General features: G+C 42.8%; 1 protein-coding gene across 1 annotated transcript in view; it reads left to right on the forward strand.

Annotated features, from left to right (window-relative positions):
* Positions 1-19,061, forward strand: part of dnah11 (dynein axonemal heavy chain 11) — a 317,498-nt gene that overhangs the window by 96,759 nt on the left and 201,678 nt on the right. The window contains exons 29-30 of the mRNA XM_033046160.1: positions 6,455-6,607; positions 11,568-11,801. Of these exons, the coding sequence (XP_032902051.1) occupies positions 6,455-6,607; positions 11,568-11,801 (387 nt within the window). The remainder of the gene's footprint in view (positions 1-6,454; positions 6,608-11,567; positions 11,802-19,061) is intronic.

Below are 19,061 nucleotides of genomic sequence, written 5' to 3' on the forward strand. Positions count from 1 at the left end.
TAAAGTAGCTGGTTAAGAAGCATTAATGAGTTGTTGAAACTGTGAACCGGAGATTTTAGCAAAATTGAAATGTTTTTTTTTTTAGCGTTACGTTAAATAGTAGCAAAAACAAGTTGTAATGACTGAACAGTTCATTATTCCATTTGAATATTGGCCCCTTGAGAATTACTAATCATCAAAGTATCTATTATTCAAATAGAAGACTTTTTCCTCATGGTTTGAGTGCGTTTCAAATTATTTTTGTTATTGTTGTATGTTTTAATCCACAAAACTTCTCTCACGAATGTGGTGCTGAATTCAGGCATTTAATTTGAGTTTAATTAACTAACTAGATTTAATGTTAGATAAATCCTAAAGCTAATTCACCAAGTACACTCATAGAAGAATGCTTTAAAAATACAGTGCTCTCCATATTGTTTGGGACAAAGACCCATCATTTATTTATTTGCCTCTGTACTGCACAATTTGAGATTTGTAATAGAAAAAAATCTAGTGGTTAAAGTGCACATTGTCAGATTTTATTAAAGGGTATTTTAATACATTTTAGGTTTCACCATGTAGAAATGACAGCTATGTTTATACATTGTCCCACCATTTCAGGCCACCATCATGTTTGGGACACATGGCTTCACAGGTGTTTGTAATTGCTCAGGTGTGTTTAAATGCCTCCTTAATGCAGATATAAGAGAGGTCTCAGCACCTAGTCTTTCCTCCAGTCTTTCCATCACCTTTGGAAACTTTTATTGCAGTTTATCAACATGAGGACCAAAGTTGTGCCAATGAAAGTCAATTGCAGCGCCCCCACCTGGTCGGTGGGGGCGCTGCAATGGCGGCAGCCCTGTCAGCAGCGCATTAGTTTTTTCAACTTTTTAATTTTTTTTAGTATGTTTTAAAGTATGTTTTTAATGTTTCTTTGTGTGTTTTGTGTGGGGGGTGGTGTGGGGCGGTGAGGGGGAAACCGTTTTGGCCGCCTCCTCCATGGAGAGGCGACTTTTTCCAGGTCGCCTCCCCGTGGCCTAACAGCAAGGATTGGCGCGGCCTTTCCCGGAGACGCGCCCGGGGCTTCAGCGGCGGGCACAGCATGGACTCTCGGCGTGGAGTGGGCGAGCCCTCGCTGGAGGGGAGCGCTCCATTTCGCTGGCCCGGGGCAGCCAGCAGCCTGAAGCAGCGGTCTGCACAGCTCCAGCTGGCGCGGCGTCCGCAGCCCAGGATCCCTCGTGGGGGACCCGGGGGAAGAAGAAGCCATCACTGCCGGCCCGCGGTCAACTTCTACCGCGGGCCCGGCGTGAACTTACCATCACCCCTGGAGGGGAGCTTCGACCGCCGGCCCTGCAGTCTGCGGTGCTTCTGTCTGCGGCGCAGCAGGGACTTTACATCTTCAACCGCCGGCCTGCGGCCTACACCAACTTAAAGCCGCGGTCTCCGGTGGGGAAGTGCCGACTCTGGACTTACCTGGACTTGTACCTTGTCCTTTTACCATCTGGACGCCTGCAGCAACGGCTGCGGAGGGTTGAGGTCCCGACCACGGGGGAAAATGGAGGAGGACTGGCCAAATTGTGTGCCTTCCACCACAGTGATGAATGCTGTGGTGGATGTTTATGTTAAATTTTTATTGTGTGTGTTCTTTATAATTGTACCGCTGCTGACATATTCATTTCACTTGCACTTATGTGCAATGTGACAAATAAACCGTATTGTATTGTATATTGTAGAAGCCATTATGAGACTGAGAAACAAAAATAAAATTGTTAGAGACATCAGCCAAACCTTAGGCTTACCAAAATCAACTATTTGGAACATCATTAAGAAAAAAGAGAGCACTGGTGAGCTTACCAATCCCAATTCTCTCTATAATAAAGACAAATCCCCAAACACCTCTCCGACAGATCAGAAACACTCCTCAGGAGTCAGGTGTCGATTTGTCAATGACCACTGTCCGCAGAAGACTACATGAACAGAAATAGAGGCTACACTGCAAGATGCAAACCACTGGTTAGCTGCACAAATAGGATGGCCAGGTTACAGTTTGCCAAGAAGTACTTAAAAGAGCAACCACATTTCTGGAAAAAGTTATTGTGGACAGATGAGACAAAGATTAACAAAGATGAGCATATCACCTCGTCTGTGAAACACGGTTGTGGGGGTGTTATGACCTGGGCATGTATGGCTGCTGAAGGTACTGGCTCACTTATCTTCATTGATGATACAACTGCTGATAGTAGCAGCATAATGAATTCTGACACATCCTCTCTGCTCCAGTTCAAACAAATGCCTCAAAACTCATTAGCCGGCTGTTATTTCTACAGCAAGACAATGATCCCAAACATACTTCTAAAGCAACAAAGGAGTTTTTCAAAGCTAAAAAATGGTCAATTCTTGATTGGCCAAGTCAATCACCTGATCTGAACCCAATTGAGCATGCCTTTTATAAGCTGAAGAGAAAACTGAAGGGGACTAACCCCCAAAACAAGCATAAGCTAAAGATGGCTGCAATACAGGCCTGGCAGAGCATCACCAGAGAAGACACCCAGCAACTGGTGATGTCCTTGAATCGCAGACTTCAAGCAGTCATTGCATGCAAAGGATATGCGACAAAATACTAAACATGACTACTTTCATTTACATGACATTGCTGTGTCCCAAACATTATGGTAGCCTGAAATTGAGGAATTGTGTATTAACACTGCTGTAATTTCTACATGGTGAAACCAAAATGTATAAAAATGGCTTTTATTAAAATCTGACAATGTGCACTTTAACCACATGTGATTTTTTTCTATTACAAATCTCAAATTGTGGAGTACAGAGGCAAATAAATAAATGATGGGTCTTTGGCTCAAACATTATGGAGGGCACTGTACATATTTGGTTGTGTTAAAAAAGAACATTGTGGATTGTACAGGAGAAAAATGCTAGCACTGCTAAAATGTCTATATGATTACTTGCACTAAGTTTGCCCATTGTGATAGGTCTAAATTCATGTCATAAGAGCAGAATTAGGCCATTCAACCCATTGAGTCATCACTACCGTTCAATAATGGCTGATCTATCTTTCGCTCAACCCCATTCTCCTGCCTTATATTCAATAATTATATCTCTTAAACAAGGTACTCGCACAAATCCTAGCATGTCCATTCCCCTTGAATTTAGGTGTCATGTTTTTTAACACTGTTTACACTTTAGTCACTCAATAGACCCTTTGCTATCTCTGAATGCATTAAAACTCTATTGAGATCATCTGTAGAGCTTTAATGTTTGAACCCAACTGAATTAGGATTGGTTGGAAATCAAATGTGTCTTCTGTCCTAAAGTTGCAAATGCGCGCCTCCTTCACCAAGTATGGCGTCAGAGATTATATTTATGTAATCTCTCTTTGTTTTCATGGTAGTATGTAATTATTAATTTCTACTACTTTGAAATGGTTTAAATATAAACAATTGGTGGTGGACCTGTACAATTGTGCTCATTTTTTTCTAAATTGAAACATTCTAGAGAGGATTAAAGAAAATGGACTGGCAGATGATAAGCAGGGGAAATGGGTAAGGTTCTGCCATGTGGATGGTTTTGTGGAGAGGTTGAACAAATGTTGGAGTTATGAAGAGCAGATGACAGCTATTAAATTGTGAAACGAGTACAGAAATAAAACTATAGGAAACTTAGTTTTACTAAGGTGCCATCAAATTTATTATGTTTAAGAAAGAACTGCAGATGCTGGAAAAATCAATGGTAGACAAAAATGCTGGAGAAACTCAGCAGGTGAGGCAGCATCTATGGAGAGAAGGAATGGGTGACGTTTTGGGTCGAAACACTTCTTCTGAAGGATGGTCTCAATCCGAAACGTCGCCTATTCCTTCTCCCCACAGATACTGCCTCACCCGCTGAGTTTCACCAGCATTTTTGTCTACCGATAAAATTTATTATAGTAATTTGTTCTTGAAATAGCTTGTACACTGTGATTTCTCACTGTGATTTTTGCTTATCTTTTCTGCTGTGACTTCAATGAATTCCGAAGGGGTTTGATAGGGTAGATGTAAAATAGATATATCATTATCCTTCCATCCTAATATCATCGCTCCTATTTTGTGTTCAGTCAGACGTTTGTATGTTTCTTCTTCCGCACACATGCTACCATTTTGGTTTTGAATAGAGCTTACTCTTTCCAGTCTAATGCTCATTCCCTTAACTTATTTGTAGAACATTTTAGGGGTCTTTGTTTTTTATCAGCCAGTATCCCTTCAGACAGCCTTTTTGCATTCTAATTTCCTTTATAGTATCATGGGGAATTTATGACACAGAAGGGTAATTACTTGACCAACTGTGTGCATTAGTTAAAGACGAAACAGCTTAATCATACACCCCTAGTACTATCCATAGCCTAGAATTCTAAAGCTCTTAAAGGGCGTACACCAGTACTTGTTGAATATAATGAGGGCTTCTGCCTCCAGCACTCTCACATGTTTCCTGAGCACCAGCATATACTTCTTTGCAATCACACAGTCCTTTCATGTGACCAACATTAAATGTAGTACTTGACATTTAATTTCACCTCTGCAATTTTATACTCCTCCAGGCTTTCCATATTGTTGAGCTCTTTGTATCTGCCAGAAGAATTCCCATTAATCTCTTTAACCTACTTTGGGTGTTTCATAACAGGCATGGAAATCTAGAATAAGTTGCACTTGCTTATCTTTTAAATGGTTCATGTTGTTCTGAAGCCTCAGTATTTTTCCTTCCTGAATAGTTCTGGAAAAAGTTATTGTGGACAGATGAGAAACTGTTCTGATGCCAATTTACCTTCGAGTAACTGCTTCCAGTTCACTTTTGCTAAATCCTACCTCATCCAAGTAAAAGGGCCAAATTAAAGCATCCACTTTTGAAATATATTTATCTTCTTTTGTTAATGCTCTAAATCTCACTGAATTTTGATCACTGCCACATAATGCTCCCCCACTTTCATTTACCGAGGTTAATCCCAAAACTCGATCCAATACCACTCCCTCTCTCATTGACTCCATCTACACTTCACACTGCCATGGCAAGGCTACCAGCATAACACCGCGGCCACTCCCTCTTCTCCCCTCTCCCATCTGGCACGACGTACAGAGGTTTGAATATGCATACCTTGAGATTCAGGGACAGTTTCTTCCCAGCTGTTATAGATAGATAGATAGATATAATTTATTTGCCACACAACCAGGGTTGGTGGAAATTTGGGTTGTCAGCAGCAGTACAATAATAAAGAACACACAATAAAACTGTAACACAAACATCCACCACAGCATTCATCACTGTGGTGGAAGGCACAAAAAATTGGCCAGTCCTCCTCCATTTCCCCCCCGTGTACAGGACCAGAGTCCAGTCAGTCCAGGATCGGCTCTTCCTCACCGGAGACCGCGGCTTTAGATTGTTGTAGGCCGCAGGCCGGCGGTCGAGATTTAAAGTCCCTGCCGCAGCCAGAAACACCGTAGACTGCAGGGCCGGCGGTCGAAGCTCCCCTCCAGCGGTGATGGTAAGTCCATGCCGGCCCCGCGGTAGAAGTCGGCCGCGGGCCGGCAGTGATGGCTTCTTCTTCCCCCGGGTCCCCAACGTGAGATCCCGGGCTGTAGACGCCGCACCAGCTGGAGCTCTGCAGACCGCGGCTTCAGGCTGCGACTTCAGGCTGCTGGCTGCCCCGGGCCAGCGAAACGGAGCGCTCCCCTCCAGCGAGCCCCAGCGAGGGCTCACCCGCTCCACGCCGAGAGTCCACGCTGCGCCCGCCGCTGAAGCCCCGGGCGCGTCTCTGGGAAAGGCCGCGTCGATCCTTGATGTTAGGCCACGGGGGAGGCGACCTGGAAAAAGTCGCCTCTCCATGGAGGAGGCGACCGAAGCGGTTTCCCCCTCACCCCCCCCACACCACCCCCCACACAAAACACACGAAGAAACACAAAATACACACTTTAAAACATACTAAAAAAAATTAAAAAAAGCTGGAAAAACTGACGCGCTGCTGACATGGCTGCACACAGAGGAGCGCCCCCTAGCTGAGTTCAGGCACTGAACTGTCCTCTCATCAGCTAGAGTCAGGTCCTGCCCTCCCATCTATCTCTTTGAAGACCGTTGAAATATATTAATCAGACTTTATCAAATTTCAAATTTATATTTTCACTAAATGTTGTATCCTTTATCCTTCATTTGTACACTGTGGACATCTTGATTGTGTTCATGTATCATCTTTTCTTTGACATGATGGCACTCAAACACTTTTCACTGTAGCTCTACACATGACATGACGAAACAAAACAAAATCAATGTTACACACTCTTTCTTATATAGCATCCCTCATAGCCATAAATGATTGCTTAACCAAGCAATATAGCTATACCAACTTTTTTAGCTGTTACCAGAAATCCACCTGCATAACAAAATATATATTTTAAAGGTATCCTTTTAATAACTTAGTCAATATTTATTTCAGGTCACCTGTCACCTTGCCAAACTCTTTGATAACATGGCTGATCTTAAATTTGAAGAAGACCAAGAAAAACGAATAAATAAGATTGCAATAGGAATGTACAGTCGAGAAAAAGAATATGTCCCATTCCAAGTAAAGTGTAAATGTATTGGGCAGGTAAGTGAAAGAAAGAGAAATTGATGTATTTATACTATATGCCATGTCGTTCTCTACATATTTTACAACTAATTAAGTTGTTACTGTTTTAATGTAGGAAATGGAACAACCTATTTTCATACACTGCAATGTTATAATCCACACATTATCTGGTTATTAATTCAAGTTTCCACTGTTCTAACCCACATGCTACAACAATGACCTGACATGCTTTCATGCAGGTCAGTTGCAATGTAACCAAAGTTCAACAAGCCCACGGCTCAGAACATAAAACATAAAGCTGAATGGGTATTTCAAAACTGCTAGCTGTTTTAAATATGCAAGGAATAAACTAAAGCCTTATCCTTCTGTGGAATATGCACATTTTTGATATTCAGCAAAGGAAATCAATGTACGGTAAGACCAACTGTACATGGCAAACCTTAGTGTCAAAAGAATGTTACAGAATTGCAATGTGGGAATAACTTCATCACAAAGACTTCAGTAATGTAACAGAGTGGTTGCATGCCCACCATCTACATATGTGCAGTTAGGCATGTACATTAAATCTGGCAGTTGATATAAGTGCCTGCATGCCCAAGAATTAAAAACATTGTGGGGAGGAGGGGGGGGGGGGGGGGGGGGGGGGGGTATGGGAGTAGGACTATTAATATAATTTGCAAGAGTGTTTGGAAGTACGTGTCCAATGTGAAGAAAATGTTTAGTAAGAACCAATATGGACAATCAGGAATGTTTCAAATTTGTTTGCCTGACAAGGCTCATCAATGGTCTTATTAATCTAAATCATTGAAGTGCTAGAAGTAAAATACTACAATAAAACAACTGAGGAGGATTTGACTGAAGTATCACAACAGGTGACAAAAGACAGACAAGCAAAGTGTCAATCGACAATGGGTATTTGACACCAAGGTTTGCCATGTACATTGCCATGTATGTATGCATAAAGCTGGTGTTCACCTGCCCTAATAATTAGCTACCAAAGTATTTTACATCTCTTCCTTCTTCCCCCCCCCCCCCCCCAAGGTATTTGGAGTTTAGGTGTCATAATGTTACAAAGGAGGTTCCATATTAAATAGAAATGTTCAACAAATGTCATTAACTGATAGCAAACAAATACGCTCTTTTAAAAACCACCATCATCATCTCACTTTTCATAAAAAATAATCAATGGGTTACTCGAGGTCCTTGCCAACTATCATCCCATGCCCAACCTCTTTCTGCTCATCAAGGGCCCTGATCATGCAGGCACCTTGTCATCTCTCAGATTAATGTTCATCTTTTTCACAACTCACAATAAAACATCTTGAAATAAGTAACACAGTAGACAGTCATATCCTGCCTTCCCACAGATGATGAGGTTGGATGTTTGGTGCAGAAAGTGAAACCCAGACTTGTTGCTAACTTTGTGGTGGAGATGCATTTGCTTGGCCAGCTTCCCATCGGGATTGACTGCAAATTCAAAACCATCTCTCACCCCATGGTGATAAGCTGCTTTCCAGCTTTTATTATTTTAAGGTGGGATTAGCCTGTTCAAAGCAAGAAATGTATCCATTCTATAATATTACATGATTTGTAGTAATACATGATTTGAGGTCTGAAGAAGGGTCTCGACCTGAAACGTCACCTATTCCTTCTCTCCAGAGATGCTGCCTGGCCCACTGAGTTACTCAAGCATTTTGTCTATCTTCAGTGTAAACCAGCATATGCAGTTCCGTCCTACACATGATTTAAGCTTAATTATTTTAAGGAAGTATGTTAAGTTGCTGAAATGTGATAACATACAAATATTATGTAAGAGAATAAAGAAAAACGATGCAGCATTTGATATTGATTCTCATACAGGCAGTTCTGCTATAATGCTTGTTTCCTTACTGTGACTTGGATATAATGTGATTGATGAAATAGGGAGCTCTATTCGTATTATGTTTGCCCAATTGGTTATAATACGATTTTCATCGGGAACTGGAGAACCACTTAAAAGGTACTTTGGAAATTGACATGCAGAAAAAAAGCTGTTTTGCAAAAAAATAATAATCTAGGGACCTCCATGTACCATCCCTGCAATAATCAAAGACCATAGTCTCTTACAAACATTTTGAGGATGTAACTAGTAGAGTGGTTCTCCCTTATCCACTCTACTAGTTACATCCTCGAAAAATTCTATAAGATTCGTCAGACATGATTTACCTTTCGTAAATCCATGCTGACTTTGTCCAATGATTTCACCTCTTTCCAAATGTGCTGCTATCCCATCTTTAATAACTGACTCTAGCAGTTTCCCCACTACCGACGTTAGACTAACTTGTCTGTAATTCCCCGTTTTCTCTCTCCCTCCCTTTTTAAAAAGTGGGGTTACATTAGCTACCCTCCAATCCTCAGGAACTACTCCAGAATCTAAAGAGTTTTGAAAAATTATCACTAATGCATCCACTATATGACATACAATTGCTTCTATTGACCCTTGTGCAATAATACTTTAAACAATATAACATACAGACCTCAGTATTTTTTGCATATAAATAAACTTTGAATTATGTTGAAAGTCCTGCCGGAGAGAAAAGAAAATTGTGTTTTGAGTCTTAAACTCTTGCCGTTAACCCCTACCATTTTCTATAACAGGGTTTCTTAGGAACACACCTACTGTATCATAGCAGAACTACCCATTCTTAGAATCTTCATGCAGAAATGTTAATGCTGGTTCTCTTTCTATAGATGTTGCCTGACCTACTGAGTATTTCCTATATAATCTGTTTTTATTTCAGATTTCAAGCATCTGCAGTTTTTGATTTTTCAGTCCAGCTCAGTCTCACAATAACAAGGTTTTATGCTGCAGGACTTTCAAAATAGCGCAAAGTTTTTTTTATATGTTTGTAATCAGAGGCTAGATTTACAGTGCCTCATGCCACCCCCACTGGTACAGGTTTTCATACAGAAGATAGTACTGTGTTTTGGCTAAGTTATTAAGTTGCATGACATTTATTATCTTTGCAGGTGCTGAGGAATTCTGACATTTGACTCATAATTTGTAAATCTAGCACCTTGGCCAGTGTAATCTGTGTAAGATCAATTCAATTTGCTATTTGCCATCAATGCTATTGATGCAACTTTCACATAAGGTCGACTAGCCAAGGTCGACTGGAAAAGGATCTGGGCAGGAATGATGGTGGAACAGCAATGGCAGGAATTTCTGGGCATAATCCAGAAGATGCAGAATCATTTCATTCCAAAGAGGAAGAAAGAGTCTAAGGGGAGTAAGAGGCAACTGTGGCTGACAAAGGAAGTGAGGGACAGTATAAAACTAATAGAAAAGGTGTATAACATAGCAAATAGTGGGAAGCCAGAGGATTGGGAAACTTTCAAAGGACATCAGAAGGTAACAAAAAGGGCAATACGGGGTGAAAAGATGAAGTATGAAGGTAAGCTCGCCAAGAATATAAAGCAGGATAGTAAAAGCTTTGAAGAAGGAACTGCAGATGCTGGAAAATCGAAGGTAGACGAAAGTGCTGGAGAAACTCAGCGGCTGCAGCAGCATCTATGGAGCGAAGGAAATAGGCAACGTTTTGGCCCGCTGAGTTTCTCCAGCACTTTTGTCTATAGTAAAAGCTTTGTTAGGTATGTTAAGAGAAAAAGATTAGTAAAGCCAAATGTGGGTCCCTTGAAGGCAGAAACAGGTGAAATTATTATGGGCAACAAGGAAATGGCAGAAGAGTTGAACAGGTACTTTGGTTCTGTATTCACTAAGGAAGACACAAGCAGTCTCCCAGATGTACTAGAGGGCAGATGATCTATGGAAACAGAGGAACTGAAAGTAATTTTCATTAGGTGAGAAATAGTATTGGGTAGACTGATGGGACTGAAGGCTGATAAATCCCCAGGGACTGATGGTCTGCATCCCAGGGTACTCAAGGAGGTGGCTTTAGAAATTGTGGACGCATTAGTGATCATTTTCCAATGTTTTATAGATTCAGGGTCAGTTCCTGTGGATTGGAGGGTAGCTATTGGGGATAGGGTATTGACATGGATAAAGAATTGGTTGGCAGACAGGAAATAAAGAGTAGGAATAAACGGGTCCCTGTCAGAATGGCAGGCAGTGGCGAGTGGAGTGCCGCAAGGCTCAGTGTTGGGGCCGCAACTATTTACAATATATTAATGATTTAGATGATGGAATTTAAAGTAACATAAGCAAATTTGCAGATGAAACAAAGCTGGGTGGCAGTGTGAACTGCGAAGAGGATGCTTGGAGGTTGAAGGGTGACTTGAACAGGTTGAGTATGTGGGCAGATGCATGGCAGATGCAATATAATGTAGATAAATGTGAGGTTATCCACTTTGGCGGCAAGAACAAGGAGGCAGATTATTATCTCAATGGTGTCAGATTAGGAAAAAGGGAAGTGCAAAAAGACCCGGGCGTCCTTGTACACCAGTCACTGAAAGGAAACATGCAGGTACAGCAGGCAATTAAGAAAGCAAATGGCATGTTGGCCTTCATAACGAGAGGATTTGAGTATAGGAGTAAAGAGATCCATTTGCAGTTGGACAGGACCCTAGTGAGACCACATCTGGAGCATTGTGTGCAGTTGTGGTTTCCTAATTTGAGGAAGGATATCCTTGCTATTGAGGGAGTGCAGCTTAGGTTCACGAGGTTAATCCCTGGGATGGCAGGACTGGCATTTGAGGAAAGATTGGAAAGACTGGACTTGTATTCAGTGGAATTTAGGATGAGAAGGGATCTTATAGAAACTTATAAAAGGAATATAATTTGCTCGGTGCTAGCGGAATCGAGGAGTATGGGGAGAAGGTGGGCACGGGTTACTAATTGTGGATGATCAGCCATGATCACATTGAATAGTGGTGCTGGCTCGAAGGGCTGAATAGCCGCCTCCTGCACCTATGTTTTATGTTTCTATTACTGCAATTTGAGTTTTGTTGATATAAAAGCTGACCATCCTGTCTTTTCAAGGTTGAAGCTTGGTTAAATCGAGTAGAGGAAAGCATGCAGGGAACCATACGTCATCAGATTACAGAGGCTGTAGCGGCTTATGAGGAAAAACCAAGAGATCAATGGATTTTTGACTATTCTGCTCAGGTGGCACTCACCAGCTCACAAATATATTGGACCACAGATGTAGGAATTGCTTTTGAAAGGCTTGAAGAGGGCTATGAAACAGCACTAAAGGATTATAACAAAAAGCAGGTATGTTGCACATCACAAATCATTTGTTACAAGATTTGTGTATTTACAAGTATAATGTATGCTGTACTTCATTTTAAAGTGTTACTACTTGAATGATAGCTCTAGTATTTAATGCTTATTTTTGCAATTCAACATACTTTACTGCACTGAAAAATAGGTATTACTGAGTGCTCAGAGTCTATAAGTATTTGAGATGATGATGAAGAGACAAAGAAAAGAGCTCTGATCTAAAAACAGGAAAACAAGGTATCCAGATTTAAATTAATTGTGGAGATGTTGGCAAAAAGATGGATCGATTTGCAATGGGGGGGAAAAATCTTAATTGTGTAGTCTATATAATTAAAAGTCTAAACTTGACCACTTCCTGTTTGCACTGTATATTGATTTTAGAAAAAAACGCTTCCACTTACGGCTGTGATTTTGGGCCATCTTACTCAATCCCCCTCCGCTCATCAGGTGTCGAGGATTTTTCCCATCAATGGAAAATAAAAGAGTTATTAGTGTTTAAAAAAAAAATTCAGATTCTCTCTCCTGTCAATCATGCCATGAAGGCCACGTCCCGTCCGGTGGGAGGGGGGAGGGACTATAAAACCAGGAAGTGTGGGCGTGGCTCAGTCTCTGCAAGATGGGGGAGGGAGAGGTCATGACTCTCTGTCTTTGGTGGCCTTGCACCCTGCTTGAAATGGTATGAAACTGCATTTGAATTTGGTGGCCTTGCACCCTGCTTGAAATGGTATGAAATTGCATTTGAATTTGGTGGCCTTGCACCCTGCTAGAAGTGGCATGAAACTGCACTTGAATTTGGTGGCCTTGCACCCTGCTTGAAGTGGCATGAAACTGCACTTGAATTTGGTGGCCTTGCACCCTGTTTGTAGTGTTAGGAAACTGCACTTGAATTTGGTGGCCTTGCACCCAGCTTGAAATGGAATTTCAAGGAATAGCCGTGAGTCAACTGCCAGCCCACCAGCCGTGAGTGAGTGAGCTGCCAGCACACCAGGCTTGAGTGACTGAGCTGCCAGCCCAAGAATCCATTTGGCCCACAATGTCCATACTAGCCCTCTGGAAACCAGTCCCTTCAGCCCACAACACCCATACTAGTGCTCCAGAAAGCCCCCCCCCCAACACTTGCCACCAATATTGAAATTGGTGGAGAGGTGGAATATTGCGTTGGGAGACCAGCCCACCCTGCTTGAAATGGCATGAAACTGCACTTGCATTTGGTGGCCTTGCACCCAGCTTGAAATGGCATGAAATTGCACTTGCATTTGGTGGCCTTGCACCCTGCTTGAGATGGCATGAAACTGCACTTGAATTTGGTGGCCTTGCACCCAGCTTGATGTGGCAGGAAACCACTTCAATTTGGTGGCTTTGCACCCTGATTGAAGTGGTAGGAAACTGCACTTGAATTTTGTTACCTTGCACCCTGCTTGAAGTGGTACGAAACTGCACTTGCATTTGGTGGCCTTGCACCCTGCTTGAAGTGGTAGGAAACTGCACTTGAATTTGGTGGCCTTGCACCCTGCTTGAAATGGAATTTCAAGGAATAGCCATGTCAACTGCCAGCCCACCAGCCATGAGTGAGTGAGTGGTCAGGACACCAAGCTTGAGTGACTGAGCTGCCAGCCCAAGAATACTTCAGCCCACAACACCCATACTAACGCTCCAGAAAGCCCACCCACCCCCCCCCCCCCCCCCACCCCACTGGCCCCCAATATTGGAATTGGTGGAGAGGTGGAATATTGCTTTGGGGAAAGAGCCCTCCCATGGGAAGCTGGGACCCAACGGGTCACACTTAGTCTAGTAGAAAATAAAAGTTTGCCGTGAAGAAGTATAATTTGTAGTTAAGTAGGAGTGAATTGAGCTGAAATCTAAAATAGAACTGCATGATAGAATTTTACACTTATAAGCCGGATACCATGAGAAATATAAAAGGTATATTCAGAAAATGAAAATAATTATCAAAAGATTATCAAAAATTATAATAGAGCAAGAAATCCTTTGTATGCAGGTCCCCAAGAATCTGATTAGTGATGAGTTTAATCAAAAAAGAAAATTGGGAGGCATGTTTACAGGAAGTTAATTTCTCGACCCACAAGATTGATATTGGTCTTTTCATAAGCAATGTCTCTGCAATTCTACAGGTGATAGACGTATGATTATCACCAGAACAGGAGCCAAGCACAGCTTAGCAGAATGCGCAGGTTTATTTATCACCCTCACTTTGAGTATCCTATATCTGGTTATGCACAACACTATTAAACTGATGATTCATTCTTATTAAATTCTGGGTATGGTAGTGCCTAGCGGCTCGACTACAGTTTATCTTTGTCTTGTTAAATGTGCCTTGAGCTAGTTTTTATTATTTGTTAGCTGTGTATATGTGGGGGGAGGAGGGCTGTGGGGGAAACCGTTTAATCTCATCCCTGAGCGGGGACCCGACTTTTCCCTGTCGGGTCTCCGATGTCGTTGGGCCTATCATCGTGGAGCCGATGGCAGCCTCCGGCCAGGACCAACCTGAGGGCTCCAGTTGCGGAGCCTGTGGAACTGACATCGCGGAGCTGGCCGACTTCGGAGTGGGAACAGCTGTGGTGGCGCGCGGCTGCGACCCGACTTTGGAGCTTTGGAGGCTCCGGCTGCAGGCCCGGTGGACAGTAACATCGGGAACTCGCAGGTCCCTGGTGGGAGACCGCTTTTCCAAGCTCCAGAACGGCAACTTCTCCCGCTGGAATCGTGGGGTTTAAAGGACATGGAGCCAGGGCCTAACATCGCCCCGCGCGGCTTAAACGGCCACAGGACTTACCATTGGAGCCCCAGTTCGCCTCGACGCTGCAGTTGGACTGCTGGACCGCGGGAGAAGAACAAAGGGAAGAGATAAGACTTTGCCTTCCATCACAGTGAGGAGGTGTTGTAGATCCACTGTGATGGATGTTTGTGTAAACTGTGTTAAGTGTGGGTCTTGAGTTTTTTTGTAATGTAAAAACTGTAGGAAACGAAATTTCGTTCAAACCAAGTTGTTTGAATGACAATAAAAGGTATTCTATCTATTCTATCTATCTATTAGAGTTGTAGATTAATGTGCCTGTTTTCTTTCCTTCACTTAATTTAGCAGGGTTACAAGTGGAATAGTTTTGGACAGGACTGGAAACATTTAATTGGTCTATTAGAAGCACATTAAAGTTTATATAAATATCTGAAACTTATTGAACTGTATATTTCATGGTCTTTCATATCCTTTTAACCTCAGGACCACAGTCCAATAAATGAAAATGAAGGCAGAGCTAAAACCCATATGGATTCCCATAAAAGCATCTATTAATTCGGAAATAATGATGTCAACATAAGAGCAAGTTTAACATGAGTAGTGTGTCATGGATAGGATAGGTTTATTTTTTTTTTAAATTGTAGATGCTTCAGGCTGTGTTGATACAGCAATAGTTACCATTTATAAGTAAAGGCCAAGGTGAGAATGCTAGAATATTGTAGCAGTGTGAGAAGGGCCTTGGATATTGGTGGAACATGACCAAACAAAGAACACACAAACACGTTAAATGGGGAGGAGGGGGGTGGAAATCATTTTGACTGTAAATAAAAGGGTAGAAATTATGTGTTTTTGGGGGTGATACAAAGCAGCAACGTGTTGAGTTTGAAATCCACCATGTGAAGAAGTGAAGTTGAGGACTCTGTTTGCTCAGAGCCGAGCAGATGAAGGTCCATGGGGAAACCAAAATCCTAGAAAAGGAGGAATGTGATTGGAGGTAAGTGAAGCGAAAGTATCTGGAGAGAATATTGATATAGTAAAGTTGTTGAGGTTATATATTATATTTATAGGTAGACAAAAATGCTGGAGAAACTCAGTGGGAGAGGCAGCATCCATGGAGCGAAGGAATAGGCGAGGTTTCGGGTCGAGACCCTCCTTCGTCGAGACCTGAAACGTCGCCTATTCCTTCGCTCCATAGATGCTGCCTCACCCGCTGAGTTTCTCCAGCATTTTCGTCTACCTTCGATTTTTCCAGCATCTGCAATTCTTTCTTAACTATATTTATAAATCACATAGCATAATTTGGACAGAAATAGATGAGTAAAGAGATTTGGGCAATAATGGATAGGGAATAAGAAGATAAATCTAAATGCGAACAAGGAAAGAAGGAAATATTTTGAGCACAGTAGACTTTCTCAAGATTATGCATTCCTGGAAGAGAAATGATGGTGAATTAAAAGGGCAAAAAGCACAATGGTTCCACACTTGGCCCATTATCCTGGTCTACAATCCAATGGTATGAATATTGCAATAAACACACAGTGCTGGAGTAATAGAGCAGATCAGATAGCATCTCTGGAGGACATGGATAGGTGATATTTTGGGTCGAGACCCTTCTTCAGACTGAGATATCCTCCAGCAATGCTGCTTGGCCTGTTGAGTTACACCCGCACTCTGTATGTTTGCTTTTGTAAACCAACAGCTGCAGTCCCTTGTATGAACATTAAATTTTAGTTTAGTTTTAGTTTATTGTCACGTGCACTGAGATTTTGTTACGTGCTCTCCAGTCAAAGGAAAGACTATACATGATTACAATCAAGCTGTCCACAGTGTACAGATAAAGAGTTCAACATTTAGTGCAAGATAAAGTCCAATTAAAGATAGTTCAAAAGTCTCCAATTCCGATTTCAGGTAATAGCTCCCTGTTCCATCTCATCCCGGTGTGCACACATTTCTTCCACCATCTCCCACCACCCTAATCACCTGCTCCTTCCCCCTCTTCTGTACACATCTCCCATACCCAAGTTCCCTATGTTCCTTTTATCCTCACTTTTTCCTTCCCTCCATCCCCTTGCACCCATATCTCTCCCTCCAACTTTACATTTCACTCTCCTCACTTTGAGTCTTGTTGCTTACTCCATCCATCTACCAATCACACTCCCTCACTGTATCCATCTACCAATCTTTGTTCAATTGCTTCTCTTTCCAGTTTCTTCCCCTTACTATATTTTGTCCTGACCCAAACCATTGTCCGTCCATTTTCCCTACAGATGCAGTCTTTAGAGTTCCTCCAGAACTTTGTGTTTTGGCCCATTATTGTTTGTCATTGTAAAAAAAAATGTCCATCTTTGGTTTAGGTCATAAACACTCTTTTTCTTTTCCTCTGTCAATCCCTGCCATTTGCATCCCTCAACATTTGTTTTAAAACTTGTTTGATCTGCAACAACATGATGGCAGATTAAAAATAATGTGTTCACTTTTTCTCTCTCCACAGAAGTTCTGAGTATTTTGGTTGTTATACTTAAATCTGAAATGACAGCAATTTGGGAGAAATATCCAAATCTCTGTTCATCTTGAGGCAGAAATACAAACAGGCATCTCGCTCTTTAAAAATATTCTGCTTAAGTTTGCGTTCTTCATGTACCCAGGTTCATTTTCCTATTAATGTTTGTGAAGTAATAGAATCACTAGAACAGAAAGGAAAATAAACAGACCTAAATGTTAATAAATTGATAAAAATACATCAGTGATGTAACCTGGGGTCATTGGGTGTTTCGAGTCTTTCAATATCAGACACCCTCACACAGGTGACCTGTCGTCGCCTCTGAGACCAGGAGGATGTCTGGCCTTAGGGTGGTCGTGGCAATGTGCTGTGGGAACTTCAGCTGTTTCACCAGGTCTACAGAAAGCTGCCGGTCCTGCGCAGTCGCCAGGATTCCTGACGGATTCCTGGCTGCAGTGGTTCTTGGCAGCTGCACTCCGGCCATCACGTAGGTGATCATCTGGGTGGTGGGTCGTGCTCGTCTGCAGCTGCTGATTCCCATGCTGATGGCTTCTGCAATGGGTTTAAGAACCTAGTCGTGACGCCAGGTGTACCAGCCCTGCCCAAGAGCCTTTGGGCAGCAGCTCAGGATGTGTTCCAATGTCCCCTTGCCTGAGCATTGCGGGCAATCCGGAGATTCCGCATTGCCCCAGATGAAGAGATGAGCTGGGTCACCACTTCCGTGTGCTCTACACACCCTGGTACTCCAGACAAGCCTCCCTTTTGCACTGAGCTGTCGATGTAGCCATTGTTGGAGAGGAAGTTGGTCAGCTGCCTTGCCACTATGCTGAAGAAGATCTTGCCTTCAACGCTTAGCAAGGAGGTGATCCTGAACTGATCGATGTTCTTGGAATCTTCTTCCTTTGGGATCCAAACCCCTTCAGCGAATCGCCACTGCTGCGCCACTTTCCCTCTCCTCCAGTTGACTTTCAAGATCTTCCACAGCCGTTTCAGTAACAAGGGGCAGTTCTAGTAGGGTACTCTGCTCGGCCAGGGGCTAAGCCAGATCTTGCTCTCTTCACAACGTCCTGGACCTCTTTCAGGAGTGGCTCTTTCCTATCAAACTCTTTGATGGGTGGAGGTGGTTTTATCAGGATGTTGCACTGGCCCAGCTCCTGCTGCCTGACGGGGTCACTGTAGGTCGTCTGGATGTGCCGGTCGATCTCCTCCTTAGTCAAGCCAAATCCCACTGCGCATCTGCCCGAGTAGTTGTTTGGTGAAGCCGAAGGGGTTGGCTATGAACGATGTTCGCTTCCTGGCTCTTTCCTTCCGCCGTCTTCGGTGCCACTCAGCTCTACGGAGGGTCAGCAGCTTCTTCCTCAGGATGGTTCGCAGCTCAGCCAAGGGGTGAAGTTGCTCTTCGTTGGCCTCTTTATACTGCTTTTTGAGGAACATCAGCTCCTGCCGGATCTTGTGGATCTTTGTTGTTCATGATGAAAGGTGTTCTGGCCGGTTTCTTCTCCACTGCTCCAAACCTTTCCAGTTAGGCTGACGATGATTGCCATCATAGTCTGCAGCCTTAGATCCCCACCTCCCTTCGCAGTTGCTTCTAGCACCTTGTCGACATCCTCGTTGAACTGATGCCAGACTGCCGCCTTGCAGGCCTGTGGCCATTTGACTCGAACCTTCTCCGGAGGTCTGTTCTGAGGGACTAGTTGCGCCACTTGGAGGCTTCGAGCTCTATGAGGTTCCTCCTGCATCTCACCAGGTAAAATACCTGTGCGATGTGACACTCCCTCTCTCTCCAAACACTTCATCTGGGTCTAGTGATATATGGTCTTATAATTCTTCACTGTGTTATAAAATTGGGTGTTTTAATTTGGCATAGTCTCCATTTTCTCTTCTGAACCTATGAAGATTCTATCATCTCTTCACAGCGCATTTTTCACTGTTCCATAAAATTACCAAGGGTTAGTAAAGGCATTAGAAAATGAAAAAAAGAATGGTGATTAAGTTAATT

The sequence above is a fragment of the Amblyraja radiata genome, chromosome 2, assembly GCF_010909765.2.
Source record: "Amblyraja radiata isolate CabotCenter1 chromosome 2, sAmbRad1.1.pri, whole genome shotgun sequence".
Lineage (NCBI taxonomy): Eukaryota > Metazoa > Chordata > Chondrichthyes > Rajiformes > Rajidae > Amblyraja > Amblyraja radiata.